Source organism: Columba livia, chromosome 15 (assembly GCF_036013475.1).
Source record: "Columba livia isolate bColLiv1 breed racing homer chromosome 15, bColLiv1.pat.W.v2, whole genome shotgun sequence".
Taxonomy (NCBI): domain Eukaryota; kingdom Metazoa; phylum Chordata; class Aves; order Columbiformes; family Columbidae; genus Columba; species Columba livia.
The window spans coordinates 15,150,640-15,174,862 of record NC_088616.1 but is presented as its reverse complement, the minus strand read 5'-3'; the positions used below and the strand labels follow the sequence as shown (position 1 = coordinate 15,174,862).

General features: G+C 45.0%; 3 protein-coding genes across 13 annotated transcripts in view; 1 reads left to right on the top strand and 2 right to left on the bottom strand.

Annotated features, from left to right (window-relative positions):
- MAD1L1 (mitotic arrest deficient 1 like 1) overlaps nt 1-14,637 on the bottom strand; it is a 349,235-nt gene extending 334,598 nt beyond the window's left edge. For 5 of the 7 annotated variants that reach the window (XR_010466404.1, XR_010466405.1, XM_065031475.1 and 2 more), the window contains exons 1-10: nt 14,548-14,637; nt 13,465-13,604; nt 12,989-13,142; nt 11,669-11,809; nt 9,703-9,882; nt 8,190-8,314; nt 7,433-7,514; nt 6,094-6,224; nt 4,729-4,843; nt 3,733-3,794 (exon numbers count right to left, since the gene is read on the bottom strand). Coding sequence is in view for 5 of the 7 variants with exons in the window: in XM_065031475.1 (XP_064887547.1) it covers nt 3,733-3,794; nt 4,729-4,843; nt 6,094-6,224; nt 7,433-7,514; nt 8,190-8,314; nt 9,703-9,882; nt 11,669-11,809; nt 12,989-13,138 (986 nt within the window). In the remaining 2 variants the exon portion in view is untranslated. The remainder of the gene's footprint in view (nt 1-3,732; nt 3,795-4,728; nt 4,844-6,093; nt 6,225-7,432; nt 7,515-8,189; nt 8,315-9,702; nt 9,883-11,668; nt 11,810-12,988; nt 13,143-13,464; nt 13,605-14,547) is intronic. The other 2 variants (XM_065031474.1, XM_065031476.1) reach the window with 1 other exon arrangement.
- A 1,049-nt stretch (nt 14,638-15,686) lies between these two features.
- On the bottom strand, nt 15,687-18,116 carry MRM2 (mitochondrial rRNA methyltransferase 2). Of its 2 annotated transcripts, none has more exons than XM_065031491.1 (3): nt 17,980-18,116; nt 17,151-17,422; nt 15,687-16,479 (listed from the first exon to the last, which is right to left on the bottom strand). In XM_065031491.1, exons 1-3 carry the CDS (start codon nt 18,015-18,017, stop codon nt 16,034-16,036), a joined length of 756 nt encoding a protein of 251 aa, XP_064887563.1. In that variant the 5' UTR covers nt 18,018-18,116; the 3' UTR covers nt 15,687-16,033. The 2 variants fall into 2 exon arrangements, with proteins under 2 accessions (XP_064887563.1, XP_064887564.1); XM_065031492.1 differs by having other exon boundaries at nt 15,687-16,458.
- Nucleotides 17,991-23,961, top strand: NUDT1 (nudix hydrolase 1). 4 transcript variants are annotated; one of them, XM_065031496.1, is made up of 4 exons: nt 17,991-18,113; nt 19,217-19,373; nt 22,876-23,021; nt 23,197-23,961. In XM_065031496.1, the coding sequence occupies exons 2-4, from the start codon at nt 19,222-19,224 to the stop codon at nt 23,367-23,369; spliced, it is 471 nt and encodes a 156-aa protein (XP_064887568.1). In that variant the 5' UTR covers nt 17,991-18,113; nt 19,217-19,221; the 3' UTR covers nt 23,370-23,961. The 4 variants fall into 4 exon arrangements, with proteins under 4 accessions (XP_064887568.1, XP_064887565.1, XP_064887566.1 ...); XM_065031493.1 differs by having other exon boundaries at nt 18,033-18,186; XM_065031494.1 differs by having other exon boundaries at nt 18,036-18,186; nt 19,220-19,373.
- Nucleotides 23,962-24,223: the final 262 nt, after the last annotated feature.

The following is a 24,223-nucleotide window of genomic DNA, read 5'->3' as shown; positions in this document are numbered from 1 at the left end:
AACTTCAGCCTTCCAAGCCTTGCAGCCTTCTGACCCTTATGGATAAATACAGAGACAAATTTAACATTAACCCTTGTCAGCTGCTATCAAGGACCATCAGCATCTGACTTACTGCCTCATCTTTAAAACATACCTGATTCACATCATTTTGCATCATTCAGTACTCCGGGGTGCATCTGTTTATGCTCAGCAAAAATGACCTGACTAATTCATTAGAGGACAAAGGCGCCACCAGCCAAACGTAGACACGCAGCATTAAAAAAAGCTTGATTTAGATTTAAAGCACACAGAACGTGAACCCTCGTTTTTCATTTGGGCATCTTCTACGTGCTGCAGAAGGGCAAGTCAGAACAATAAGGATGCTGCTCTCATGGATGCAATTCTAAGGCTTGGGCTAGGAGGACATAAAGAAAACCCCAACAGGCTTTGAAGAATTCCTATGAAACAAGACAAAATGAAGAATGTGCGATGTAAATGTGAAGTATACAGTGCTGGTTGGAAAAACACTTTACTCTGTATGCCGTTAGAGAAATATGCACAAATCTTTTTCTTATCAAGTTACCACCCGAAGTACTGGACAAGGAGAAAGTGATTGCACACATGTAACATTTAACGGGTTTTAAAAGGTTTAATAGCAACAAGGAACAGTTGCTATGAGCCCAGCTGAGCTGGGCAGGCTGCAGCAGCAGCCCCGCGCTCTCCCGCAGCAGGAGGCCGGATGCCATCTCGTGGATGGTTTTGCACATTGTCACCCACAGAAACCATCCACCTCTCCCACACAACCTTCCACAGAGAGTTTTCCATTAAAATACACGTTGTTTAATGGCAGACAAGAAACCACCTCGAAAATATCTCTAAGCTAATAGTCTAACTCTGAAAAAACAACTAAGTCTGTCGTGATGAATGTGGCTCTTCAGTGAAGATGGTAAACAACTCATTAACACAAATAGTGTATTGTGAAGAAATACAAACTACATCAGCACATCCTGCAGAGACGGAGTACAAGACACTTGTTTTCTCAAAGTGCTACAACAGTCCTACATTAATATACTTCTCAAAGAGGGTAAACTCCAAAATAAATAAGATTTTCTACTCTCAAAACAAGCATTTCAAAAATCAAGTGGTTTTTCTTTTTACTGTTGAAACCAAAACCTGCAGCACAAATGTATGAAAATCCCTGGCAGCATAATAACATACAAAAATAACTACAAGACAAAATTACACCCAAGACAAAAGTCAGAGCCAATGATATGAGAAAGTAGGCAGCAAGAAGATCGAGACATTGAAAGGACATATAATTGAACACAAAAAAGATTACGTAGATTCATAACATGCATATATGAACCACACATAACTATGGTGTGTATTACTGTATCATCTGGGTACAGTGCAGCTTATGAGCACATTATATACCATTTCTATAGGGCAGGCACAATACCAAAGGCAGATTCAGGAAAGAATACTGCACAACAGCAACACGAACACACCAACACGCTCTAGAGCTAAAGCTGCCTTTGTTTCCGTAGTTTGAGAACAAGAGGAAAACCCAGGAGCTTACAAGTAGAATCCAGAACCAGCAAACACAAGATTAGCCTTTGAATAAACTGTTAATGAACTTGTTTCCCCCCAAAAGGTGAAGCATTATCAACACTTAGCGTTACCAAAAAGAGACCAGTACAAAAACAGCAGGATTACCGCTGCACTCCTGAAAGCTGCACCTCCTTTCCAAGTGTTATTACATAAAATTATACTCGAAATTACACTCGTAGGTCTGATCGTGAGCCAATCTGACAAAGTGCCTGCTGGGACCAGGCAATCAGTGAACAGAAACCACCGAGAGCAGACACAGAACAAGCCCCATGGAAGCGCTGGAGGAAATGAAAAACCATCCTCTCCTAAAACACCACCCGCTGTATGCGCTTCCCTTATATTCTCTGTACCAACCAAGAATGTGATAAGAAAAGATGAGAAATCCTAATTCATTCCCTTTTTCCTTGCTTATCTAGTTATTAGCAATTAGCATGTTGCTCTGGCTCTTTGGGACAACCATCCAAGCCGTTCCTGTTTTCTTCTACTGTGAGATAAGCAATTAACTCTTCTCAAACTTCCACCAACAGCGTTCCCCAGGAACCTGCCTAGGACAAGGACCTCTCATCATCTTCACATTCCTGACCAAAAATGAACGTAAATTCATGCTGTAAGAAGTCTGAGCAATGAGGAGAAAAAGGGAGGGGGAATCATCCCGTTCGACCTGCTACAATTGCATGCAAAAGATGATTTTTCTCAAGAGCAATTCGCTTTTCTGTATGAGAAGACGCCATTAATAGCACTAAACAATATGGCCCAATCAAAACCCTAACACTTTACAGCACATATTCTGATTTTAAATGAAGGAGTTATTAGACTTCAACGGGCAGAATCACTTGGTTCCATTTCTCTCCCACTGTGAAATTACCTCATTAAACCTTTAACAGCTTGAGGTAAGTGAAAAGCTTCTGCTCCGCATCTGATAGAACAGGTTTTGTGAAAAGGATTCATACTATTTCTGTCCATTCCTTGCCATAGGAGATTTAGCACAATTGTAACTTTCATCTAAATGTATGTATCCTCGGCAGATAAAGCAGAGAATCTCAAGCATGCTGCCTACTAGCGTGCCTCTGGAAATGTTCATTATCCTCATTAAACACAAAACACTGAGAAAACGAAGAGGCTTTCCCAGGTTGAACACAAGTATTTTTCCCATGAAGCAGTAATGCACCCAAACCACACGGGAATATCCAAACACTCCGACTTCCAAACAACGGCAGCAGCGTGCACAGAGCTGTGCTGCTGGGCGTGTGTAAGGAAAGGAACAAAGAAACAATTGGCAAAATTATGTTCTGCAGTTCACGTTGCAGCTCCGGCCTGGATCCAATATGCAAGGTGAACTGTACTACAATGCTCATACCAAGACAGCATCTCTGCTTCTGGGGTAACAACAACGTAAATATTCAGAGGAAATAAAGCAACGCCTCACAGCTACACAGAAAACCTTCTGCAGTGGAAGAAAATGACCATCAGATGCACCATTTCCAGCCCTGATTTTTACCACATACATCTCAGAGACCTTAAAAAAAAATCTGTTCAGTGCTCCAGATGTCAGAAAGAGTTAAGTAACAGTACACGAGGAGAGCAGCCAGTGCCACAAATCTGAGGGGGTATGTTTTCCCCCTTTTATAAGAAATAAAGTTTATTCCATTTCTCTTGGTAGATAAAATAACTAAACTAACAACTGTTCTTCAGCTGCTTTAGGGAAGAAAAGTCACAATAACATGATCTGGCAGTTTATTTTGATATCCAGATTTCAAAGAAATCACATTTACCACCATTTTTAGAAGTAACATACATTTTTTCTTCTCTGGACATATCCTAAAGTTCTGAAAAGGTCACTTGTTAAGCTAGCAGGATCTCTAACTAAACATGAATGTAGCTATACGAGTTCAAAGAGCTCCATTTTGAACCTTGGCCTCAGACACATTGGTCAAACTGAGTTGGTGAAAAACATTTCTTAGTTCCCAAAGATACTTTGTAAGAATGTGTACCTTACAGCTCTCATATATAATAAAAGGTACTGGAGGAGCTTTCACATGAAGAAGAAATAACAAGAATACATGACCACCACACTTCAGAGAGGAGACAATTAAGAGGAAAGTGACTGAAGTTTTACCTCCCTCCAGAGCTGTGAGCACATACCTGATATTCAAGCCAGTGCTCTGGTCCAGTTTCTCCCAGCTTTTTAATTTCCCCAGAAGTTTCTACAGTAGAGACCAAAAGAAGAGTTAGACACACAGACAAGCGTTCTAACAGCTCATTTTCCACACCGTTTTCTCATGATTCTCCATTCAAACTCAGCATCTTTCCTTTTCCTCCTATGTATTCCACTGTCTTCCTATCTAGCACTTCTTGGGTTGTCCTTCTCCAGCCCTGTCACCGCAGCTCTGTGACACACAGAGCTCGTGCTACACTTCAGCACTATCGATTATCTAACCCTGTGAGCGACCATCACTGTGCCAGACCTCGGCAGACCAGATTCTCAGCAGTAGAGAAGAAAAGCTGCATCCTCAACACCGGTTCTGAGGCTGCCAAAGTGCCCGTTTCTCCTCTTCCAGTTCCTCCTATAGCTTTTCACTTTCAGTCAATACCAAGACAGTATTACCTAAACCTGATCACACACCAGCAGAGTTCGACAGATCAACAAGTTTACATGTTTAGGTGAATCTCTTGACAACTCACTGTATGCCTGATACACATCAGGATGGAAGCAAGACAATTTTATTTGTTTGAGATCACATTCTGGCCCTGCTAGAGCTGGGAGCAACCCAAGTGTATCAAGGTCTTTACCACGCCATGTGGCAACACCATGTCGAGGCAGAGCTTAATGCCAAAAAAGGCATTTCCAGCAAAAGAAAGTTAAAAGACAGACAGCAAGGCCAGAAAAGACACTATGATGAGACTGTCATTTAGACAAAATCTCCAGCTGAACAGCAGACACCATGCTGTCTTTTTCACCTTCATTGCCATAGCTTCCTTCATGGTGACATTAAAGTTTAGAAATGCCTAGATCAAACCAGTTAATTAAAATAGGTATCATATCTCAATTAACACAATATAGAAGAGCCTAAAAGACAGGACAGGTAGCAAAGGAAACCCCCTGTTCTGCTCATCCACCAAATACTTCCAGCAGCTCACCTCATTTTCCAATTCAACAGTCACTAGCTGTGCTTGCACTTTCTCATAGCGTTCCAGTTTTCTTTGCAGACCTTCTACCTCCTCTTTAAGCAACCCGTTGTTTTCTTTCATTTCCCTATGGTGAAAGGAGAGACAGTGATGGAAGAGCCACGCAACTCAATTCACTCTCACAAACTTTCACACACACATGGATTTACAAGAGAATCATACGACGTTGAACAGACACTATGACATTCAACTGACTCACTTCTACAACCTTCACTGCAAAGTTACTTTACAAAAACAAATTTAAAAAGTTAAAATGCAGCCTTATTGAACTGATTTTTTTCAACTAAGCGCTGTCCTAATGATGTCCAAACAACGTAATGTTTCATATTTGTTTTACTGATCGGCAAAACAGCAGGAGGGGTGGCGAGACTCCCAACTCCGCTCTTCAGCCAGGCTGAGCGCAGGGCTGGAACACAGCAAGCGGTGGACGCTCGGGCGTCCTGAGCGCTCTGTGACACCTGAGAGCACTGACACTGCTTGGCTCGACTTTAATAGACATGTGTAAGGGGGAGATAAAACTGTTTCAAAAGAATGACCTCTAATCTCTTGATATGTGTTTCTGCATACAAAAACAAGCATGAGAAAAGATTACAAGATACATAATTTAAAATTATAATGAAACACTAACAAGAACAAAACCAAGGCAGATTGAATTTTAGAATAAGAAAAAGCTGGCAAGATCACTCAAGTAATTTACGCTTTAAAAAAAAAAAAAAAAAGCACCAAAATATGGAAATTAAGTTTACTCTAAAAAAAATATTTACGGTAAGCTATTTCATAGTACACAGGAGTTTAATTTTCCAAACTAATTGCCACTTCAGATACCCAGAAAGTCTGTTCTGCCAAGGGCTATCATAGAATTCTTTAGAAATCTAAACAGAAGACTTTCCAAACGTCATGCTGGAACAACAAGCCTTTAAAATAGCGGTAACAATAACTAAGCAGAAACAGTTATTAGAGAAATGCTCAGCCGTCTCTTCTCTCTACAAGGATTTCTTTCCCAAACCTGTATAGAGTTCATCACTGTCTTTAATAACTGCATTTTGTTCTAACAAGTAGGCATTAGCATCCAGAACAATCAATTCGCACTCACTGTGCTCAGGAAGATTTACCCACATCTTGTCATATCCTTTCACCTAGTAACCATCACAACACTGCTCGATTCATATGCAGTATGTATATGACACATTTAAACTTCCTTCTAAGGTTTTCCATATGGAAGCCCAATAGAGGGCTTTGAAAGTACCTATAGTGCAATTACAGCAGGTACAGAAGAAGAGAAGATAATCCTTCTCAACAACCGGACCGTTCTTTCACCTGAAGTAGGCATTTTCCTCCCTGAGCTGGCGCAATTCCCGCTCCATTTTTGGGAAACGGGCCAATTCTGCTTTCATGTTCTTGACAATTACAGCATCATGTTCCTGCTGGGAGAGCTTCTGCTCCAGGTCCTGGAAAACACAGGATGACAAGAGGACACCAATGATTAACATGGAACTCATAAGAGCTACTTCTCCATCTTACTTTTTAAAGTCGAATCAATGACTTGAATTAAGTCAGAATGGAACTCGGTGGGTCATCTGATCCAATCCATTCCTTAGATCACAGATGACTCATTTCTCTTATAGCACCTGGGCTGGCCTCTTCTCCACACCTGATCACCCTAAGTTCATAGCAAAAAAAGATCTCTCTTAATGATTAAAAGGACCTGCTACTGACTAAACCACATCTGTGATTTTTCTTGTCCTCTGTTCCTCTGTCAATGAAGTGTAGAGAGGAGTACTTGGACGGTCAGCAAGAAGTTGGAATGAAAAGAAACACAACTGTGTATTTTAGCATTATAGTAGATGTTGCAATTTCCTAAAAGAAAACCAAAAAACCTGATTTAGAGCTGTATTGCAGTCTGATATCTTGTTTCCCAGGCTTTCCTTTCTGGCTCTGACTGCCGGAGGAAGTCTCTTCTCGCAGTCACAGAACCGGCAATCAGGTTGTCTCTCAGTGGAGCTTTACTTGACACCAACCACAGGCACTGCCACCAGCAGCATCTGCCCAGACCAAAGTAACCCTCCACATTTACCTCAGCTGGGATGATATGACAGTGAAAAATATATACTCCTACCAACCTACATGTTTGAAAGGACAGAAAGCATCTCTATTATACTCACATCTAAGTCAGTGTGGTTTCAAAAGTTTTGCAAGCACTTGCACTTGTTACAAGAGCTAAACCCAACTCCAGAGGAAGGATATTCGGGGAAGCAAAAAAGCAACCCCAGCTGCTAGGTTCATCCTCCACCATTCGGAAAAAAGATTGCTCTAGAAGGCTGATGGACTGGGCTCTGGCACAGGATCAAATGCAGAATTCCTCCAGAGCTCTGTGTAAAGATACAAATCACTTCTCTACAGAGAAAGTGTGGGTGGATTGTTTCTCCAATCAGTTTATACAACAAAGGTAAAATGTCATGTTTAAAGCCAATTGTAGTAGCCTGGTCCATCCAACTGAATTTAGCCAACTTCAGCTCTTGCTGGCCACCAGATCAGATTCTTATATGACAAACAGACCTTTTATTTCTGCAACAGTCATTTTCAAAAGAAAACAGTTCTGTTCTTCCATGGAAGAAATTAGACACTAAAGCTTTATACAAGCCACAGAGTTTCTTACCTTAATCTTTTGTTCATATTCTGCCAGGAGGGACTGGCCTGCTTGCAACGTCTGGATTTGCTGACTAGCCTCTTGCCATTTTCTGTCAGATGTAGACACAAACGACATTTAGCACTCAGGAATCACATACAAGAAAAAACCCACATGCAGAAGCATCTCTGACAAACATTTTCAAACACCACTAACAAGGTATATGGTACTGTTATAGAAAATTGTCTCTGAGTTTCACACTCATACCATCCCCTCTAACTCAGAGACAAAAGTACTCATTTTAATTAAAAGATATATCTTAAGAAATACCCAAAAATCAAGTGACTTTCACTCTGAAACCAACAAATACACACTCACAGCAAATAATCAGCACCTTTGCAAAAGCTGAACTTAGTAAGCAAGGAAAAACACCACCATATCTTTCAACTACCCCTCAACTATAATTTATGGCTTGATTTTTTTTGTTCTGTTCCATCTATAAAGTTCAGATAAGCCTTTCCCACCCACATGCCTTCTGTTAACTCTCCACCACAAACATGAGACATCGCTGAGATTTCAAACTCAAGCATTTTTTTTCTCAAGGTACAATTAAATTGCACCTCAGAGCTAGTTTCAAACAACGGTTATAACCTGCACATCCAGATCAAAGAACCCCTTTGAAGAGCAGAAATCAAACGCTGTTTAAAGTTTCCTGAGTGACAACAGCTGCAGAAGACTGAAGTTCTGTTTGCCTTTTTCTCCCTACAGTCATTCATCCCCTGCTTACTTCTGTTGAACATCCAGCTGTTCCATCAGCTCCTGCTTCTGAGAGTCTTGGCTTGTCATCTGCATCTCTTGATTCATTATATTCCATTGCAGCTCTGATATTTTCCCTTTTAATATTGTGATTGTCTGAATTAATGGAAAGAAAGAATAAACACACAAGCCTATGAGTCTCCAAGCTGGACATTATGGATGGTGATAGACAGAAATCATATCCAACTAAAAAGTACAAACGCTGAATCTAAAAACAACCCAAACTCTTACAAACCTGCAAACTCACTGCAAAAACAAAGGCAAGAGACAATCATTTAGTTGCTTTCATCTGTCACCCAAATTCTCATTTCCACTCCCTATTAAGTGGGTGACCTCAAACTAGCATGAAAAATATCAATCTTCAAAGCTAGATGATGATACAACACAAGTATAGATATATATATATATTAAAAATAATTATCCCACAGCCATTCCAAATATATTTTGTCTGGGTTTCTCTCAACCAAACACCTGAAGTATTATGCTTCCCTCAAAAGCAGAGGCCAGTGGTTTGTAAAATTTTGTTCCAAATGCCTTAACTCTAAAGAAAAACTTGAGCATTTGCTTCAAACAGCCATTACTCAGCTCCCTTTAACACCAAAAAAGAGAAAAAAATCTCAAAACATTGCATCCTTAGGGTGCTTTCTAGACAGAGGGACACATAGGGTTCTCATTTTGATACGGATAGATGTGAAAATAAAATTAACACAGAAATCGAACTGCTGCACGCATTTCATATGTGAGTTTAGTTTCATGTGCCATCACTGTCTCCCTGTTTTTAATCACATTGAAACTGTTGACCTGCTGCATCACATAGATACACTTCCAGCGACACCAAGGCAGGAGGAAGGCTGAAGGACATAGTGGTTGTTGATCCACAACTGGCACAGGAAACCAAGTTAAACAGAAAAGTTACAAATGAACTAGCTGAATTTAAACATAATGATTTCTGAAAAGGCTGAGAGTTGAAAAGACGGTCTGTTCGTTCAAAAGAACTGAAAGTCTTATGCAATCATTCTCTCTACCATGGAACATGTAGGCATTTAAGACACGTCGGCAAAACATACTTCGTACATAACTTGGTTTCATCCAGTCTACAGTTCCTCCTGCTTCCCTGAACATCCTCCCATCTTATCTCTTGCATCGTTTCCCCTTTCTTTACTGTGTCGTGTAACCTGATTTCTAAACCTAGATGCTCTATGTTGCCTTGCACTTTTTTAATTCTTCTCCATATCAACCTGTCCAAAAAAGTCTTCTCATTGCTAATTAATACAGTAACATCTTCTGACCTGCTCACTTGTGTCTGGACTTGATTTAGTTATAAATTTTGACAGAAAAGATGCACACCACCAGGGCTTATTCATTTCTAGATAACAAACACAGTTATTCCGACATTTTTTTTTTAACCAAAGAGGGCATTTTCTGTTGACAAGAACTGCAAAGTCACCTGAAGCTATGAACGGATTAAAAATTACTGTTCTTACTTCATTAGCTTCAGCTAGTTTGCTCTCCTTCTCTTGCAGCTTCTTACTCATCGTCTCCATGCTCTTCTTATAGGATTTGTTCATCTCCATTTGTTCTTTCAGTTTATTTTCAGCTTCTGTTTCCCTTTCCTGATATTGCTTGATGCGTGTGAGCAGCTCCTGGTTGCGGTCAGCTTCTCGCTTGCAACGAAAAAGAAAATGCAAAGGGATGTAAGAAGAAAGTAGCACAAAGGCGAAGCCACGTTTGTTTCTCCTGCCTCCGCTCCTCATTACTGTGGTCACCAAGGCATCATCACGAAGCGGCGCTACTCAGATCGCAGCTTTAGCCTTTGCTAAGGGCAAAAATCTTATCGGTAGCAACTCGATGTCAAGGAACTACCCAGGGCAACGGAGCTGGAAAATTCAGAGACAGAGTCTTCCAGATCTCTTAGACTGACACATGAATATGAGAATGCAGACATGGCTGCACAGACTCCACTGCACACTCTCCAGCAGATCAAAGATGAAAACATTTGATGCTCCCATTTAAAGCTGACCCATACATAGCAAACAAACTTCCAGAAACCCAGATCTCAATAATTGGGTTAATAAGAAAAACTTCCCTCTGCAACTTCTGAAAATTGTATAAGGCTATTTAATAGAAAAGAAACGGGGTTTAAATGCACCGTATGATCAATGAATACAATAAATATTTTTGCATTCTGACAACCTTTCATACACTATTTCAGTTTATTCCTAGCACAAATTGATTAACATTTATTGAAAAAAGGTGTAGTAAATTGCTTTGCTAATCAAAGCAAATCGAGACACGGATTTACATAGTAAGCAAGGATTATGCAAAGCGATGTGAGGTTCCTAAAACCTTTATCCACATGACTCAAAATAAAACCACAGAATCTGAGCAGGGTAATTACTACAGTACTGGATTAGTGCTGCTCCCTTTTTATGTACCAGTATTTCAAGGGTTTCTGTGACTGACTCAGCTACATTCCAGTTTGTACTCCTCCTGGCTTAATCCCACACCACCTGACTTCACATGAACGAAGAATTTAGTCACTGACTCACTATTTCATAACAACACGCTAAATCCATCACCAAGCACCCTTGTACAATACAAAACACGCTTACTATTTTTTAAAGATTTCTTTTTAAATAATCAGTCACATATGAGACCTTTATTATTGCACAAAACCCACAGATCTACTACTTATTTCAGTAACGCAGTTAAGCAAACATATGCGGGCATAAAACCAGAAACCAATAAAAGATATTAGCCCCTGAGTAAGGCTCACTGTTTTATCAGTGCAAGCTCTCTTGTGTGACAGCGCAGGGTTGGCACTGCTGCCATTCCAATTAATTACAGTCACACAGACTAAGTGCTTGCAATTGCACCAGCAGAAGTTTAAATTCATCCAGGAGTAAAAACACTTAAATACTTCTGGGAGAAACAAATAACAAATCCCTTTTGTTAATGCTACCCATGACAACTTCAGTGCTAAAATAACAGAATCCAGTAATCAGATCATCAGTTTGTCAGCAAGGCTTTGAGGTTCGCACACTTGTGTACATTAGCAAGTCAGTGCAATGCACAGCAAGGGGATCCATAGAGCGAAACAGCTGGTGCTGGGAACTTGCCACCCACACCTCCACCACACCTACAGTCGGTGCAAATGCAGTAAATGCACAGCGGGAGCATCTACTACCGATTTGCTGGAGTCTGGCCCTGAAGACAGTGTCCATTAGCAGCTGGAGAACGCTCAGCTTGCTCCTGGACTGCATCTTCCAGTTTAGCTTCACCCAAAAAAAACTGACCATATACATTCTGGACACACAACTGCAAATCAAAGCACAGCATGTGGGAAGTCAAGAGCACATCCCTGATCCAAACCAAAACACCAGCGCAGCTGCACTACAAGTGTTGTGACTAGGCCTATGACATCGACCCATCTGCAACCGTCACACTTACCTCATAGTTTCTGGCATTGGTAGTAGCTGCCTTCTCTAGCTCAATGCGAGCTCGTTTGTGGCTCAGCTCCATCTGCATCTTCTCTCGTTCCACCTGCAGGAGCTGGGATTTGGAGTGGATCTGCCCAGCTTGTTCCTCCAACTGGCCGGTTCATGTGTGAAAAGGAACGTTAAACACCATTAACAGCACTGCAATAACATCGTTTTATCCCACCCTGTACTCTTTGGATGATACTTGCAAGCCATTTACAAATTACAAGGGAACTATCACCATGTTTGTGGTATTTCTCCCACTAGCCGCAAGTTAATGATGAAGTCCCCAGGCCTCATAAAAGTAACAGCAGCTAACCAAGAAGCAGAGATCATGCTCCCCATTAAATTCAACTACTGAGCAAAACAACTTTTCTACAACCTGCTACAACGTTACACTTCATTTTTTCATTCAAGTTACCTTAGACCACAGACAATATTATTAGTATACCTCATATCTAAGTAATGTACATCGAACTTATAGCTAATGAAGACTCCCTAACCAGAAAGAGCCTCCTCTAACCATCCCTGTAACCAGAGATATACCACAGACAGAAACCCATCCATTTCTGTCAACATTCCAAATGCAAAGTGGATTTACATTAAAAGGAAAACAAGTTTCTTTTACACTTAGAGACCAAAATAGAAATTATATTAAGATACAGAATACTGAAACTTCATCCCAGCCTAATAAACAGTCCTTATGATCCAAGTTGTCAACTTACTCCATGCTTTATGAGCACAAGGCAGCTTAAAGGAAAAAGTGAAAAAATAAAGAAAAAACAACATTAAAAAATCCCCACACATGTGAATACGAACAGAAGCAGAAAAGCAAGCACAAGTGGTTAGCACACCAACGCCACAGCACAATGCAAGTCTCCTGTATGTGTCCAGGCAAAGAAACTTTGAGGAAGATTGTGATAAAAAAAAGGTAAAAAATGACTTACTAAAAAAATATTGATAGATATAAAGCTCCTTTGTTCAGCAATATGAAAACCACTTGCAATTTAATTTCCTGAGGTGCTATACTGATATAACAAGCAGAGAAGAAATTCAAAGGACATTTCTTAGATTTCTACAAAACAAATAAATATGTCTGACCCTTTAAACAAATTTAAAGATTGTAGAATGTTCACCAAAAGCAAGCTTCCATTATCGAGCTTGCATGAATATCAATTTTAGAAAGAATGGTCAGATCTTAATTAAATCAATCCTGATTCCTGGAATCAAAAGGAGTCTTCAAGCACAGTGAAGTGATGCTGCGGGCATCGCCAAGCTGAGGACACCTCACCTGCACCCTCTGCTGGTACTGAATCTGCAAGGAGCTTTGAGACGATCCCGGTGTGGCCAGCCCAGACACCCCCTCCATGCGCTGTGAAATGAAGTTGTTGAGGGATCTCAGGGTGGAGAAGACAGTGGTATTATTTTCCAAGTCCTCCATGGCTCTGGAGAAACACAGAAAGTAATGAGCAAAACATTCAGGATCACGCACTCCCAGAGTAACACAGTGGTTATTCTTTGGATTTATATAATTCACAAAGAGGAGACATAAGGGAAGCACACAGGAAACCAATCAGCCAAAACCCTGAAACCAAGAAATAAACTCAACAGCAAAGTAAGTTTTCCACACAAACCACTCCACAGCACCTAGAGTATACCTTTAATGTGCTAGCAACCTGGCATACGCTATCCTGCATATGACTTATGGATAGTTCACAACCTATCGGTCCCACCTTTTCTTTTTTTTTGAAAAGAATGCCGTCTTACCGGGGTCCTTGTCTGTCCCCGCAGCGATCCAGTTGAGAGGAGGAGTCTCTGCAGAGAAATCTCCAGAGGTACCCAAGAGAATCCTTGACTCAACGGGCCCTGCAGCCGGGCAGAGTGGGGTCTCCTGGCTGGCTCGCCAACTGAAACGAAGAAATAAACTTAACAGCAGAGTGAATTATACTGTTAAGTACCATTCTTTATTTTATCAGTGCTGTGGAACACTGGGGATCATTCTCCATGCGTGCTCCAAAGACTGGATGCTCCTGTGTTGCTTATATTCACATAATTATTACATATACACTAATATTTTTGAAAATTGTGACGTACAATACATCTATACTAAGAAATAATTGGTGATGTTAGTTACAATTGTTTAGTTTCTTACTTACATCCATTAATTATTAGTTAAATATAAACTAAGCACTCTGCTTCTAAACAAGGTGTTACTCAATCTCCTGTCTCCCTCGTGCAGAAGGATCTAAAACTTGAAAAATATCCCCTCGTTTTGCAGGTGGTCAGAAAGCGCTTATCATGTCAATTGGTTAATGATGGGTACATCTTTTGTAGCTTAATCACAGTAGACAGTTCAGCAGCTTCTCTTCAACCCAACTGAAAACGTTTATTCGAAATAAGCACTTCGGTACCACAGAGCACTGACAACAGGTAACCGTGCTCCGGCAAGGCTGCTTTGAAACCAAGGGCAGCTCCCAGCGTTCCGAGGATCCGCACACGCCGCCCCCGCTGCGGACCAGCCCCCGGCCCAGGCTCCTGCAGGGCACACGGGACGCCCCGCCCGCACAGCCCCGCGGCCAAGCCCCGACAGCGGCCGCGCTGGGCACGGCGGGGTTCGCCCTCACAGACCCCCTGCCCAGGGCGCCGGCAGGGAGCGCGGCCCCGCAGCGCCCACAGCCCGGCCCCGCCTCGGGGTGGGAGGAACTGGGGCACAGCCTCTCTGCCCCGCTCCCACGCCGCCGGGCTCGGCCGGGCGCGAGCAGCCAAGCGGTGGAGCGGGGTGGGAGCGCCGAGCTGGGCGGAACCGGCGGCCTCTCCGCCGCCCTCACACCCGCTGCCGCCCTCACTCACCCGCCGCCCGCTTGGATCTCCCTCCTCGCCCCGGCGACGAGATCTCACGGGAACTCGCGCCCAGCTCTCGCGATAACAGCGGCCCGAGCCGCCGTAACGGTGGGACTAGGCGCGCAATGCCGCCGCGCCGTACCGTAATGCACCGCCTCGGTGCGAAACCCATCCGAGCTCAGCCCCTCCCCTGCAACCCACCCCCCCAAAACCGCTCCGTCCCCGAGCAGAGCTGCGACAACTCCTGCCCCAGCGCAGCTGGAGGAGCAGCAGGGATCAGCCCACGCTTGGCCAGCGCCCTGCTCGACCCAGTCCCTGTTGCAAACTGCAGGTAACCGAAATTTTTGAAAAGCACAGTATCATCAGTGGTTTTACTCCCCAAATGCACAAGAACACCCCGCTCCCCAGGTCAGGCAGCTGAGCTAACGCTTTAATGCACACCAGCATGGAGATCCAGATGGGGAAGCTTTGAAGTACTTAAAATTCGATGAATCTGTCAGCAATTCCAAATAAGATGTTCATGAGAAAGATCTGGAAGCCTTGGCCAGTGCTAGCAGCCGCTCTTATAACTCATGCCACAGTCGGCCTGATAAAAGTGCTATTAAATGTAAAAGTTGTCACTTCGCGATAAGGCAGCGGCTAAATTTATTTTTGCAAACAGAATTCTAGCAATTCAATCAGTAACTCTGCCTGTCTGGGATCCAAGGAACATCTTGTCACTTCACCTAAGATACACCATTGCTCAAATATAAAACAATACCAAAAACATAGGGGAAATTATCTTTTCAGTAGCAATGGCCCTGCCTTACTGCCATTTACTGGATTTATGAGTACAATGAAGTAGCAATTTCTAAACATAACCTGTGTCATTAGAAAAGGCAGCAGAGCCATCAGGCTGAATATTCCAGAGCCACGGCCGTGCGTCCTGAACGGCTGATGGTACGTGACGATGCACATCCTGACACGCACAAAGCCATTGTCTGTTTTCACACGTGCTAATAAATTGCACCAGCTTTTAAGAAAGATGAAGAGGCAATAAATTGGCTCAAACTCCCCTCGCTGTTTCCTCTCATTCTGACAACTGTCTTTATGGTTAGTCTCAAATACAACGCCATCAGTAGCACAATGATTTTCAAGCACACATTAAAAACCTCATATAATCACAGCTTTATTTTCATTTCCATTACTGCAGCCCCAGAGGTTGCCTTTCAGATTACTCCTCTCCACTCCCAACTGTTTTCTCCACAGGTGAGAAGTTAGATTGGACGTCTCTGCTTGTATAATTAGTGGATAAACTCAGTAGGACACCACTCTGGTTTATTTTTGCATTTGAAAAGCATGATGTATTTTGAAAGAATCATAGCAGGTTTTCCCAAATTGTTCTCAACAAAGAAATGGTTCAAGTTAGGGGTCTTAATGGTGGGATTTTCCTTTAAACACACACCAAATTCAGATTTTCAATCAATGTCCGATCACCTGTTCGACCATCAGCAGTTCATTTCCCTTTGTACAGTCTTGCCAAATAATAAGATTCAGCTGAGTCCTTCCGACTGGCCTGAGGCTTTATAGTTCTCACATCCTGGAACTGCTCCTTCAGTCTGTTTTGTAGAAGATGGGACTCGCGTCCATCCCAGAATTTACAGAGCATTGTTCCTTTTGGCTTTAAAATACTTTGGGACAGACTCAGGAGGCCTAAACAGAGACTGATCAGCTTCTGATGATCCAGTTCTTTAATGCCTGTTGCGTTCGGCGCCATGTCGCTCAGGACAACGTCCACCTTCTCTGCGGGAAGCAGACCCTGAATTGCGCGCACCGTGCTGGGGTCTGCAATGTCCCTCTCCGACAGGAAAACCGCTCCTTCCAGAGGAGAAATCCGCAGGAGGTCAACGCCAAGGACAAAGCCGGTGGGGACAGCAGGATCTAGATCGAATGAATGACACACTGAACACACACAACGGTTGCAAACCGTGTGCGTATGCGTTAGCTCCATACCAGACAATAAACAAAAACATATCACCTGCCATATCAGCTCTTCTTGCCCTTAGTTTGCTGTGTGCATCTGGATGAACGATTTGCTACAAGCTAATCCACTCAAGACATGAAAATCAGTTAGTTTGGATAAGTAAGGAGTATTTTTCTTGGGTTTTCTCCTGTTATTTGAAGGCTGACAGTCCAGAAATCCTGAATAGTACTGATGACAATACCTTATTTTGTAAGTATTAATGGCTTGATACACATAAACCCTACATAGTGGTTACTAACGTTTTTCAAGAAGGAAATAAAAACACAGAAAAGCCAAACTATCTGCTAGAGGTCACACAAACTTCAGAACTGGATGAAGCGATCCTCTCCACAACACAGTCAACCAGAATACTTTGTTACACCTACAGTAGCACCTCATGGTAAGCTTTTATTTCATAAACTTCATTTCTCTGGAAGATACGAAGACTTTCACTGTCACGTAGGCACACAGCTTCACACTTCTATCAGCGACCCTGGTGTTTCCCAGCACCCGTGTCCCCTCCCCACGGCGCCACCAGCTCAGCTCAGTTTTCTCACGTGCTTCAAGATGAGCAACATCCCCACCTTGCCTGCCCAAAACGTGCACTTACCGGTACCTAAGGCATTGACCCTCTCTACAGCAACCTGGCTCCAAGCACCAGGTGCAGCTCCACAGTCAAGAACACAAAGTCCTGGACGAAGAATACGATGCTTGTCGTCGATTTCCAGTAATTTGAAGGCGCTTCGGCAGCGGTAATGCTGCCGCTTCGCCGCCTTGACAAAGGGATCCTTCAAATGCCGCTGCAGCCACCAGTGCTCAGCTCCAGTTTTCTTCAGAAACCGCGCCGTGCTGTGGAGACATTTGCTCACCAAACGCCGGCAGCTGCCCAGGGAGACAGGCGAGTTATCAGTTAGCGCATAACCACCATGCATTTCAGAATTCTCTACAGTGATTCTTTCTGGCCTCGACCTAACCAGGCTCAAAAAAAAAGCTCTCAGATTTGAGATCCCTTGGCACCTTCAGTGATCTGGTCCAATCCCAACGAAAAGGGACGTGTTTTGGACAGAGGCCTCCCAGCGAGGGCAGGAATGGTGTCCCACACCCACACAGCTCTGGCGCTGTTTGAGGCCCGTTTGGACGCGATGTGTCAGAGCGACCCGGCCGGGCCTGGGCTGCTCAGGGGGCTGGAGCCTCCACGGGGAACACGAGCGGTTCGGCCTCCCTGCCCCGCGCTCCCCTCAGAGGAACGAGTGTCCTGTGTCTCTGGGGGGGAACACGCTGACAGCCACGGGCGCCGCCACCACCTTCCACCCAACGAACCCCCGCGCCCCATTCCTGAGGAAACTTGAGGCGGCGGGACCAACCCGGCACCGCGCCGGGGTCACCCCGCAGCACCCCCAGCCCGGCGCCGAGCCCTCCTCAGCGGCCTCGCCACCGACCTGTCCCCGGCGGCGGCGGCGCCTCCCGCCCACGCCATGGCAGCGCCTCAGCCCGGCCCTCCCACCGCCCCGCGCGGCTGCCGGGGGCGGGACCGGAACGGCGGCGGCGCGGGAAGAGCCGGGCCGAGCTGCCGGTAGCGGAGGACACGGCGGTGGTCGCTGGAAATTTGGGCTGTTGAGGCGGGGCCGTGGGGGCTGATGCTTGGGGTGAGGGTTTGGGGAAGCGGTGCTGGGTGGGAGTTAAGGATTTGGAGAAGGAGGTGAGGGGTTTGGGGAGGGGGCTCTGGGGGGACAAGGGTTTGGGAAGCGGGGGGTCTAGGACTCGGGGAGGGAGTGCTGAGCGGGCAGGGGAGCAGGGGTCAGTGGGGAGTGTTAGAGAAACTGCCTGGCAGAAAGGGGTCTGGGGGTGTTGATTGATAACCAGTGCGCGCCCAGGTGGCCAGAAAGGCCAACAGCATCCTGGCTTGTACCAGGGGTGGTGTGGCCAGCGGGACTAGAGGAGTGATTGTGCCACTGTACTCAGTGCTGGTGAGACCCCACCTTGAACAGTGTGCTCGGTTTTGGACCCTCATGATAAGAAGGACATTGAAATACTGGAGAGAGTGCAGAGGAGGTGACGAAGCTGCTGAGGGGCTGGAGCACAAGTGTGATGGAGCGGCTGAGGGAGCTGGGGGTTCAGCTGGAGAACAGGAGCTGAGGGGAGAGCTGATCACTGTCTGAACTGCCTGAAAGGAGCTTGGAGCATGGAGGGGGTTGGTCTCTTCTCCCAAGTAGCAAGTGGTAGGATGAGAGGAAACGGCCTCAAGTTGAACCAGGGGAGGTTTAGATTGGGTATTAGGAAAGATTTTTTAACAGAAAGGACTGTTGGGCATTGAACAGGCTGCCCAGGGCAGGGGTGGAGTCACCATCCCTGGAGGGGTTTAAAAGGCATTTAGACGAGGTCCTTTTGGACATGGTTTAGTGCTGGAGTTGGGTTATGGTTGGACTTGATGATCCTGAGGGTCTCTTCCAACTGAAATAGTTCTATGAGAAGTGGGCACTGGGGACTCAAGGGTTTGGGCTGGGGATGGCAGGACCAGGCATTCGGGGAGGGGGGGCTGGGGGTATCAGGGCTGCCTGGGCCTGAGCAGCAAGTCCAGGTTTTGTCTCCCTGCCCCCAGGCCGGGGAAGCAGCCCGGCCTCCCACCCGAGGAGTGCCGGGAGCCCCTGGTGCAGCGTGTCTTCCTCTTGCCCACAGCAGCCATGTTCACGACCAGGCTCTTCACCCTGGTCCTGGTGGTGCAGCCGCCCCGTGTCCTCCTGGGCATGAAGAAGCGCGGGTTTGGAGCCGGGCTGTGGAACGGCTTCGGGGGGAAGGTGCAGCCAGGGGAGAGCATCGAGGAGGCCGCTCGCAGGTGAGCCCAAGGCGGGTGTTGGGGCGCAGGTTGGGCTGTGGGGGTGTCAGACCCTTTGTGGTGGGCTGCAGGTGGAGTTACCTGCTCGGCTGGTCAGGAATGCCTTCAGAATGGATGTGTTACCCAGCAGTGCAGCTGGGAGCCAACTCTGAGCAGAGAAAATCACCCACTCCACAGGAGATGCAGCATCGGCCACGTGTACAAAGAAGTGGGATTGTTCCTCGTTACCTGTTATCTGCAAATCTTTAACTGGCATACAGTCAATGAGAAACTGGAAGTTACCGAGTTTCCTCCTTCCCACCTCTTGAACTCTGATCTAAACCGAGACTTTAGTCTGCTAGTGGTGGACAGAAGTTCTTGCACTGTTCAGAAACACGTAGAGTTTAATTTTGGCTGTATAGCAGGATTACAATTTATGCCATTGTACTGCCTATTGTTTAAATTTTGAAGCTATTTTCCAGTAGCATGTTTAGTACTGCGTGAAAATGTAGTGACAAAATGGTAGGAATTGTCAGGGGTCCCTTATGAAAAGCACTATGGAAATTTATTGTTTGACTTCATGGTGGCATTTTTAAGCCCTAATGCTGAGCTATGGAATTGAATTTCATCAGTACAGAGGTACAGTACCATTTTTGAAGCTATTAGTACTGGTTTCTTGAAGTAAATTCTTCTGTCTAGCCATTGAAGGGAAATAGCAGATCACAGCTGAGTTGCTAAACCCCTCTAAAAATTAGATGCCCTATTCTTTACATGAATGTTGCTGATACAAAGCCACTGTTTGCCACCTCCTCACTTTGACATATGCCCAAAATTGCCTTCGCACCTGCAGGAAGTTCCGTGTATGTTTGTTCAACAGCCACCCAACAGCTTTTGCCCTGAACCGTCTCCCCAGCTGCGCCAGCACAACGCCCGGGTTCTGCGGTGAGATAATCCAGGAGAGTTCTCTATGCAGATGTGCACCCAGCAGCGCACAGCGTTACCGTACCTGCCGCTCACATCCTGGCTTTTTATGTAGTTCATCCTCTCTGAGCAGAGGGAGGGAGATCGGTTGTGTTGGTTAAATCGGCCTCCGTTTGCCAGGCTAATATTGCCGCTGACTGCGGTGTAAATCCAATGATTTAATTTTGCATTTGGTTTCTTACATACGTTAATCTGTGCCGGCCCAGCAGTCGCGTAAATGTGAAGCGTCCTCACGGCACACATAGTTAAATATTAAGCTGAAACATGAACAGAAGTTTCCTGAATCAGTAGGATTTCCATACTGCACTGGGTACACATTCCCTTGAGCACCTGGGCACCTACAGCTCTTCAGCAGCACGTGTTGTAAGAGGAGCATTTAGCTAGTCCGTTATTTGTAGTTTGCTACCTGTAATGTGTCCCCATACTACATACAGAGCCAAACAGCCGACAGATAAATTGCTTAGAGAACCACAGGAGTGTTGTGCTTTGTTGTTCAGTTATCACAGCCTGTAAAATGAGGCTTTTAGTGTCATTGCTGAAAGACTGCCTCTGTTTTAGCCATAGTTTCTCAGGAAGATAAACTAACATTAGCTAAGATATAAAGTAGGAATATAATTTTGAAGGATGGGATTCATGAAATTGATGCCAAGGGAAGCTGGAGCCTTAATGATCATTTCCATTACATTTTAAAATTAAGTTACTGCTAAATATGCACCTACATTAATTATGAACCTCAACTGAAGATATATGGTTTCAAAGCATTCCTTGTTTTTGTACATTAGAAAAACCATGGCCAGCTTCAAGCTGTGCTGATTCTGTTAGAGGCAGGTAAAAATTAAAAAAGCCCTAAGTGCATAGCACAAGCAGAGCGAGTAATTGAACGCGCTTCAAGTAGCCAGGCACAGTGATGCATGGAATGCATGGAAAAGAGCTGCCTGGCAAGTTCCTCTAAGTGCTCTTAAAAGTCTTGCCTTCCAGCCTGTCCTTATGCTAAATGCACTTCCAAGGAGCAGAAGTGGAACATTTACACAATTGCTTTGTGCTTTTTATAAGGCATTTGACTGGGAGATGGTATTTCTAACGTCTTGTTACGAAGTGCGTAGCGTTATTTAAATAAGCTTCAGTTGGCCTCAGAACTTATAGTATTTACCTGCTTCCCTACAATTCTAAAAGCTTTAGCGTGAAGTTGGCAAAGCCTTTTGCCTAAGTCCATCTCCAAGTTCTTAAAGCACATCCAGCCACAGTCGTATGTCAGCCTATTTCTAACTGATCACAGAAGAGATCACATTGCAAGGAGTCTATACGAAATAATCCGTTTTCCTGAACCTTCCTCTGCCAACGCAGACTATTTTCCTTTAGGAGCTTGAAATAACACACATGCCAGTCCGACACGGCCCCGCTGTGTTCCCCAGGGGTCAGTGTTGGGTCCCGTCCTGTTTAACATCTTTATTGATGATTTAGATGAGGGGATTGAGACCATCATCAGCAAATTTGCTGATGACACCAAGCTGGGAGGGAGTGTCGACCTGCTGGAAGGCAGGAGGGCTCTACAGAGGGATCTGGATAGACTGGAAAAATGGGCTGATTCCAATGGGATGAAGTTCAATAAGGCCAAATGCCGGGTGCTGCACTTTGGCCACAACAACCCCCTGCAGCGCTCCAGGCTGGGCGCAGAGTGGCTGGAGAGCAGTCAGACAGAAAGGGACCTGGGGGTGCTAATGGACAGGAAGCTCAAAGTGAGCCAACAGTGTGCCCAGGTGGCCAAGAAGGCCAACGGTATCCTGTCCTGTATCAAAAACAGCGTGGTCAGCAGGACAAGGGAAGTGATCCTTCCCCTGTACTCTGCATTGGTGAGGCCACACCTGGAGTGTTGTGTTCAGTTCTGGGCCCCTCAGTTCAGGAAAGAGATTGAAGTGCTGGAGCGGGTCCAGAGAAGAGCAACACGACTGGGGAAGGGACTTGAACACAAGACCTATGGGGAGAGGCTGAGGGAGCTGGGCTTGTTTAGTCTAGAGAAGAGGAGGCTTAGAGGTGACCTCATCACTCTCTAGAACTACCTGAAGGGCAGTTCTAGCCAGGTGGGGATTGGTCTCTTCTCCCAGGCAGTTAGCAATAGGACAAGGGGGCATGGGCTTAAACTCTACCAGGGGAAATTTAGGCTGGATATTAGAAAGAAATTCTTTACAGAGAGAGTGATCAGGCATTGGAATGGCTGCCCAGGGAGGTAGTGGACTCGCCGTCCCTAGAGGTTTTTAAACTGAGATTGGACATGGCACTTAGTGCCATGATCTAGTAAACGGACTAGAGTTGGACCAAGGGTTGGACTCGATGATCTCTGAGGTCTCTTCCAACCCAGTCGATTCTGTGATTCTGTGAAACAGCCCGAACGCTGCTTTGCTGCCTGCGCCCTGCTCCGTTTTACAGGCGCAGCTTTCACCTTTGGTTCACTGGAAGTGTGCTGAGTGTGCAAGTAACGCTAATGGCTGGGTTTTTTGTTGTTTAACTCGTTGCTTTCTGGTAAAGAAATCTCCTTCTGGTGCAGGGAGCTCCTGGAGGAGAGCGGACTGACTGTGGACACCTTGCAGAAGATGGGTCAGATCACATTTGAATTTGTTGGCAACTCTGAACTCATGGAAGTTCACATCTTCCGAGCAGATCATTTTCATGGAGAGCCAACAGAAAGCGATGGTAGGTGGGGAGGGACAGAAGGAGGTATTTAAAGAAACGCAGAACTATTCGTGCCAGAACCCCTTTGGGGAGGGAGGCAGCGGGGAAGCTGCTTGTTGACAGATAAAGTTTAGGCAGCAAAAAAAAACCCACAAGAGAAAGTCTTACGCAAAGTTCTTTTGTTTTCTCCCACCAGAAATGCGTCCACAGTGGTTTCAGCTGGATGAGGTGCCATTCAATCACATGTGGGCAGACGATATCTATTGGTTTCCTCTGCTGCTTCAGAAAAAGTTGTTTCGTGGCTATTTTAAGTTCCAGGGACAAGACACTATCCTGGAGCACACCCTGAAAGAAGTGGAGGAAGTTTGAGGAAACGAAAAGCATTCAACCCACTCGCTGCTGCCCACATTGGGCTACAACACCATCAGTACTTCTGAGAAGGGTCTTGTTTCTCAGCTCTCCAGCAAAGGAGACATATTTGCAAGGTCACGGGGAGGTGAGGAAAATGAGGGCTTTTCTTAGAGCAGAAATAAAAGTAACGAGATTTTTCCATGCCCTGCTCGGTCTGTGCCATTGGGTGATGGTTCTTGTGCAAACACAACTCCGTTGTACTTACGCAAGGGCTGGCGCCTGGCAGCACGAGCTACAATTTTCGGCAAAACGCGGTTGCTTGCTGGAACTTTTTGAAGCTGGATCAAAATCCCGGGGCGAGCAGCACGACTTCGTTGTCTTTGCACAAGAGCGGGTGGCAGAGGCTGCGCAGAGTGGGTCACATCGCACACGAGGCGGAACGCTTGCCAGGCTTTCAAGAGAAGTCCCTGGCTGTGGTATAGTTCAGTAGTTAAATGATCTATTAAAACCTGAGTGTTAATCCTTCTCTTCGCAGGTGGCTAATTCTTTAGGCTTTTTCCTTGTAGCTGGAAATGTTTTTAAAGTATTAAAAGATATTTTTTTAGTAAAAGCATGTGTGGTTGTGTTGTAAACATCTCATTAGCTTCTAAGCTGTTTAAGGGCCTTTCAGGAGTTGGCTTCCTTTCACAGAAACGTTAAGTGGACTGTGATGCAGCACAGTCCATTAAGTACCTTCTCGATGCCAGTTTCTATACAGTTCCCTATTCGCTGTTACATCCTGGAACAAGGTGAGGCTTGACCAGCACTGGGAAAACCTTTTGAGAAGTTTAGCTAGAAATCCCTTTGGGATTCTCCAGCTGAAGGCAGCGTAA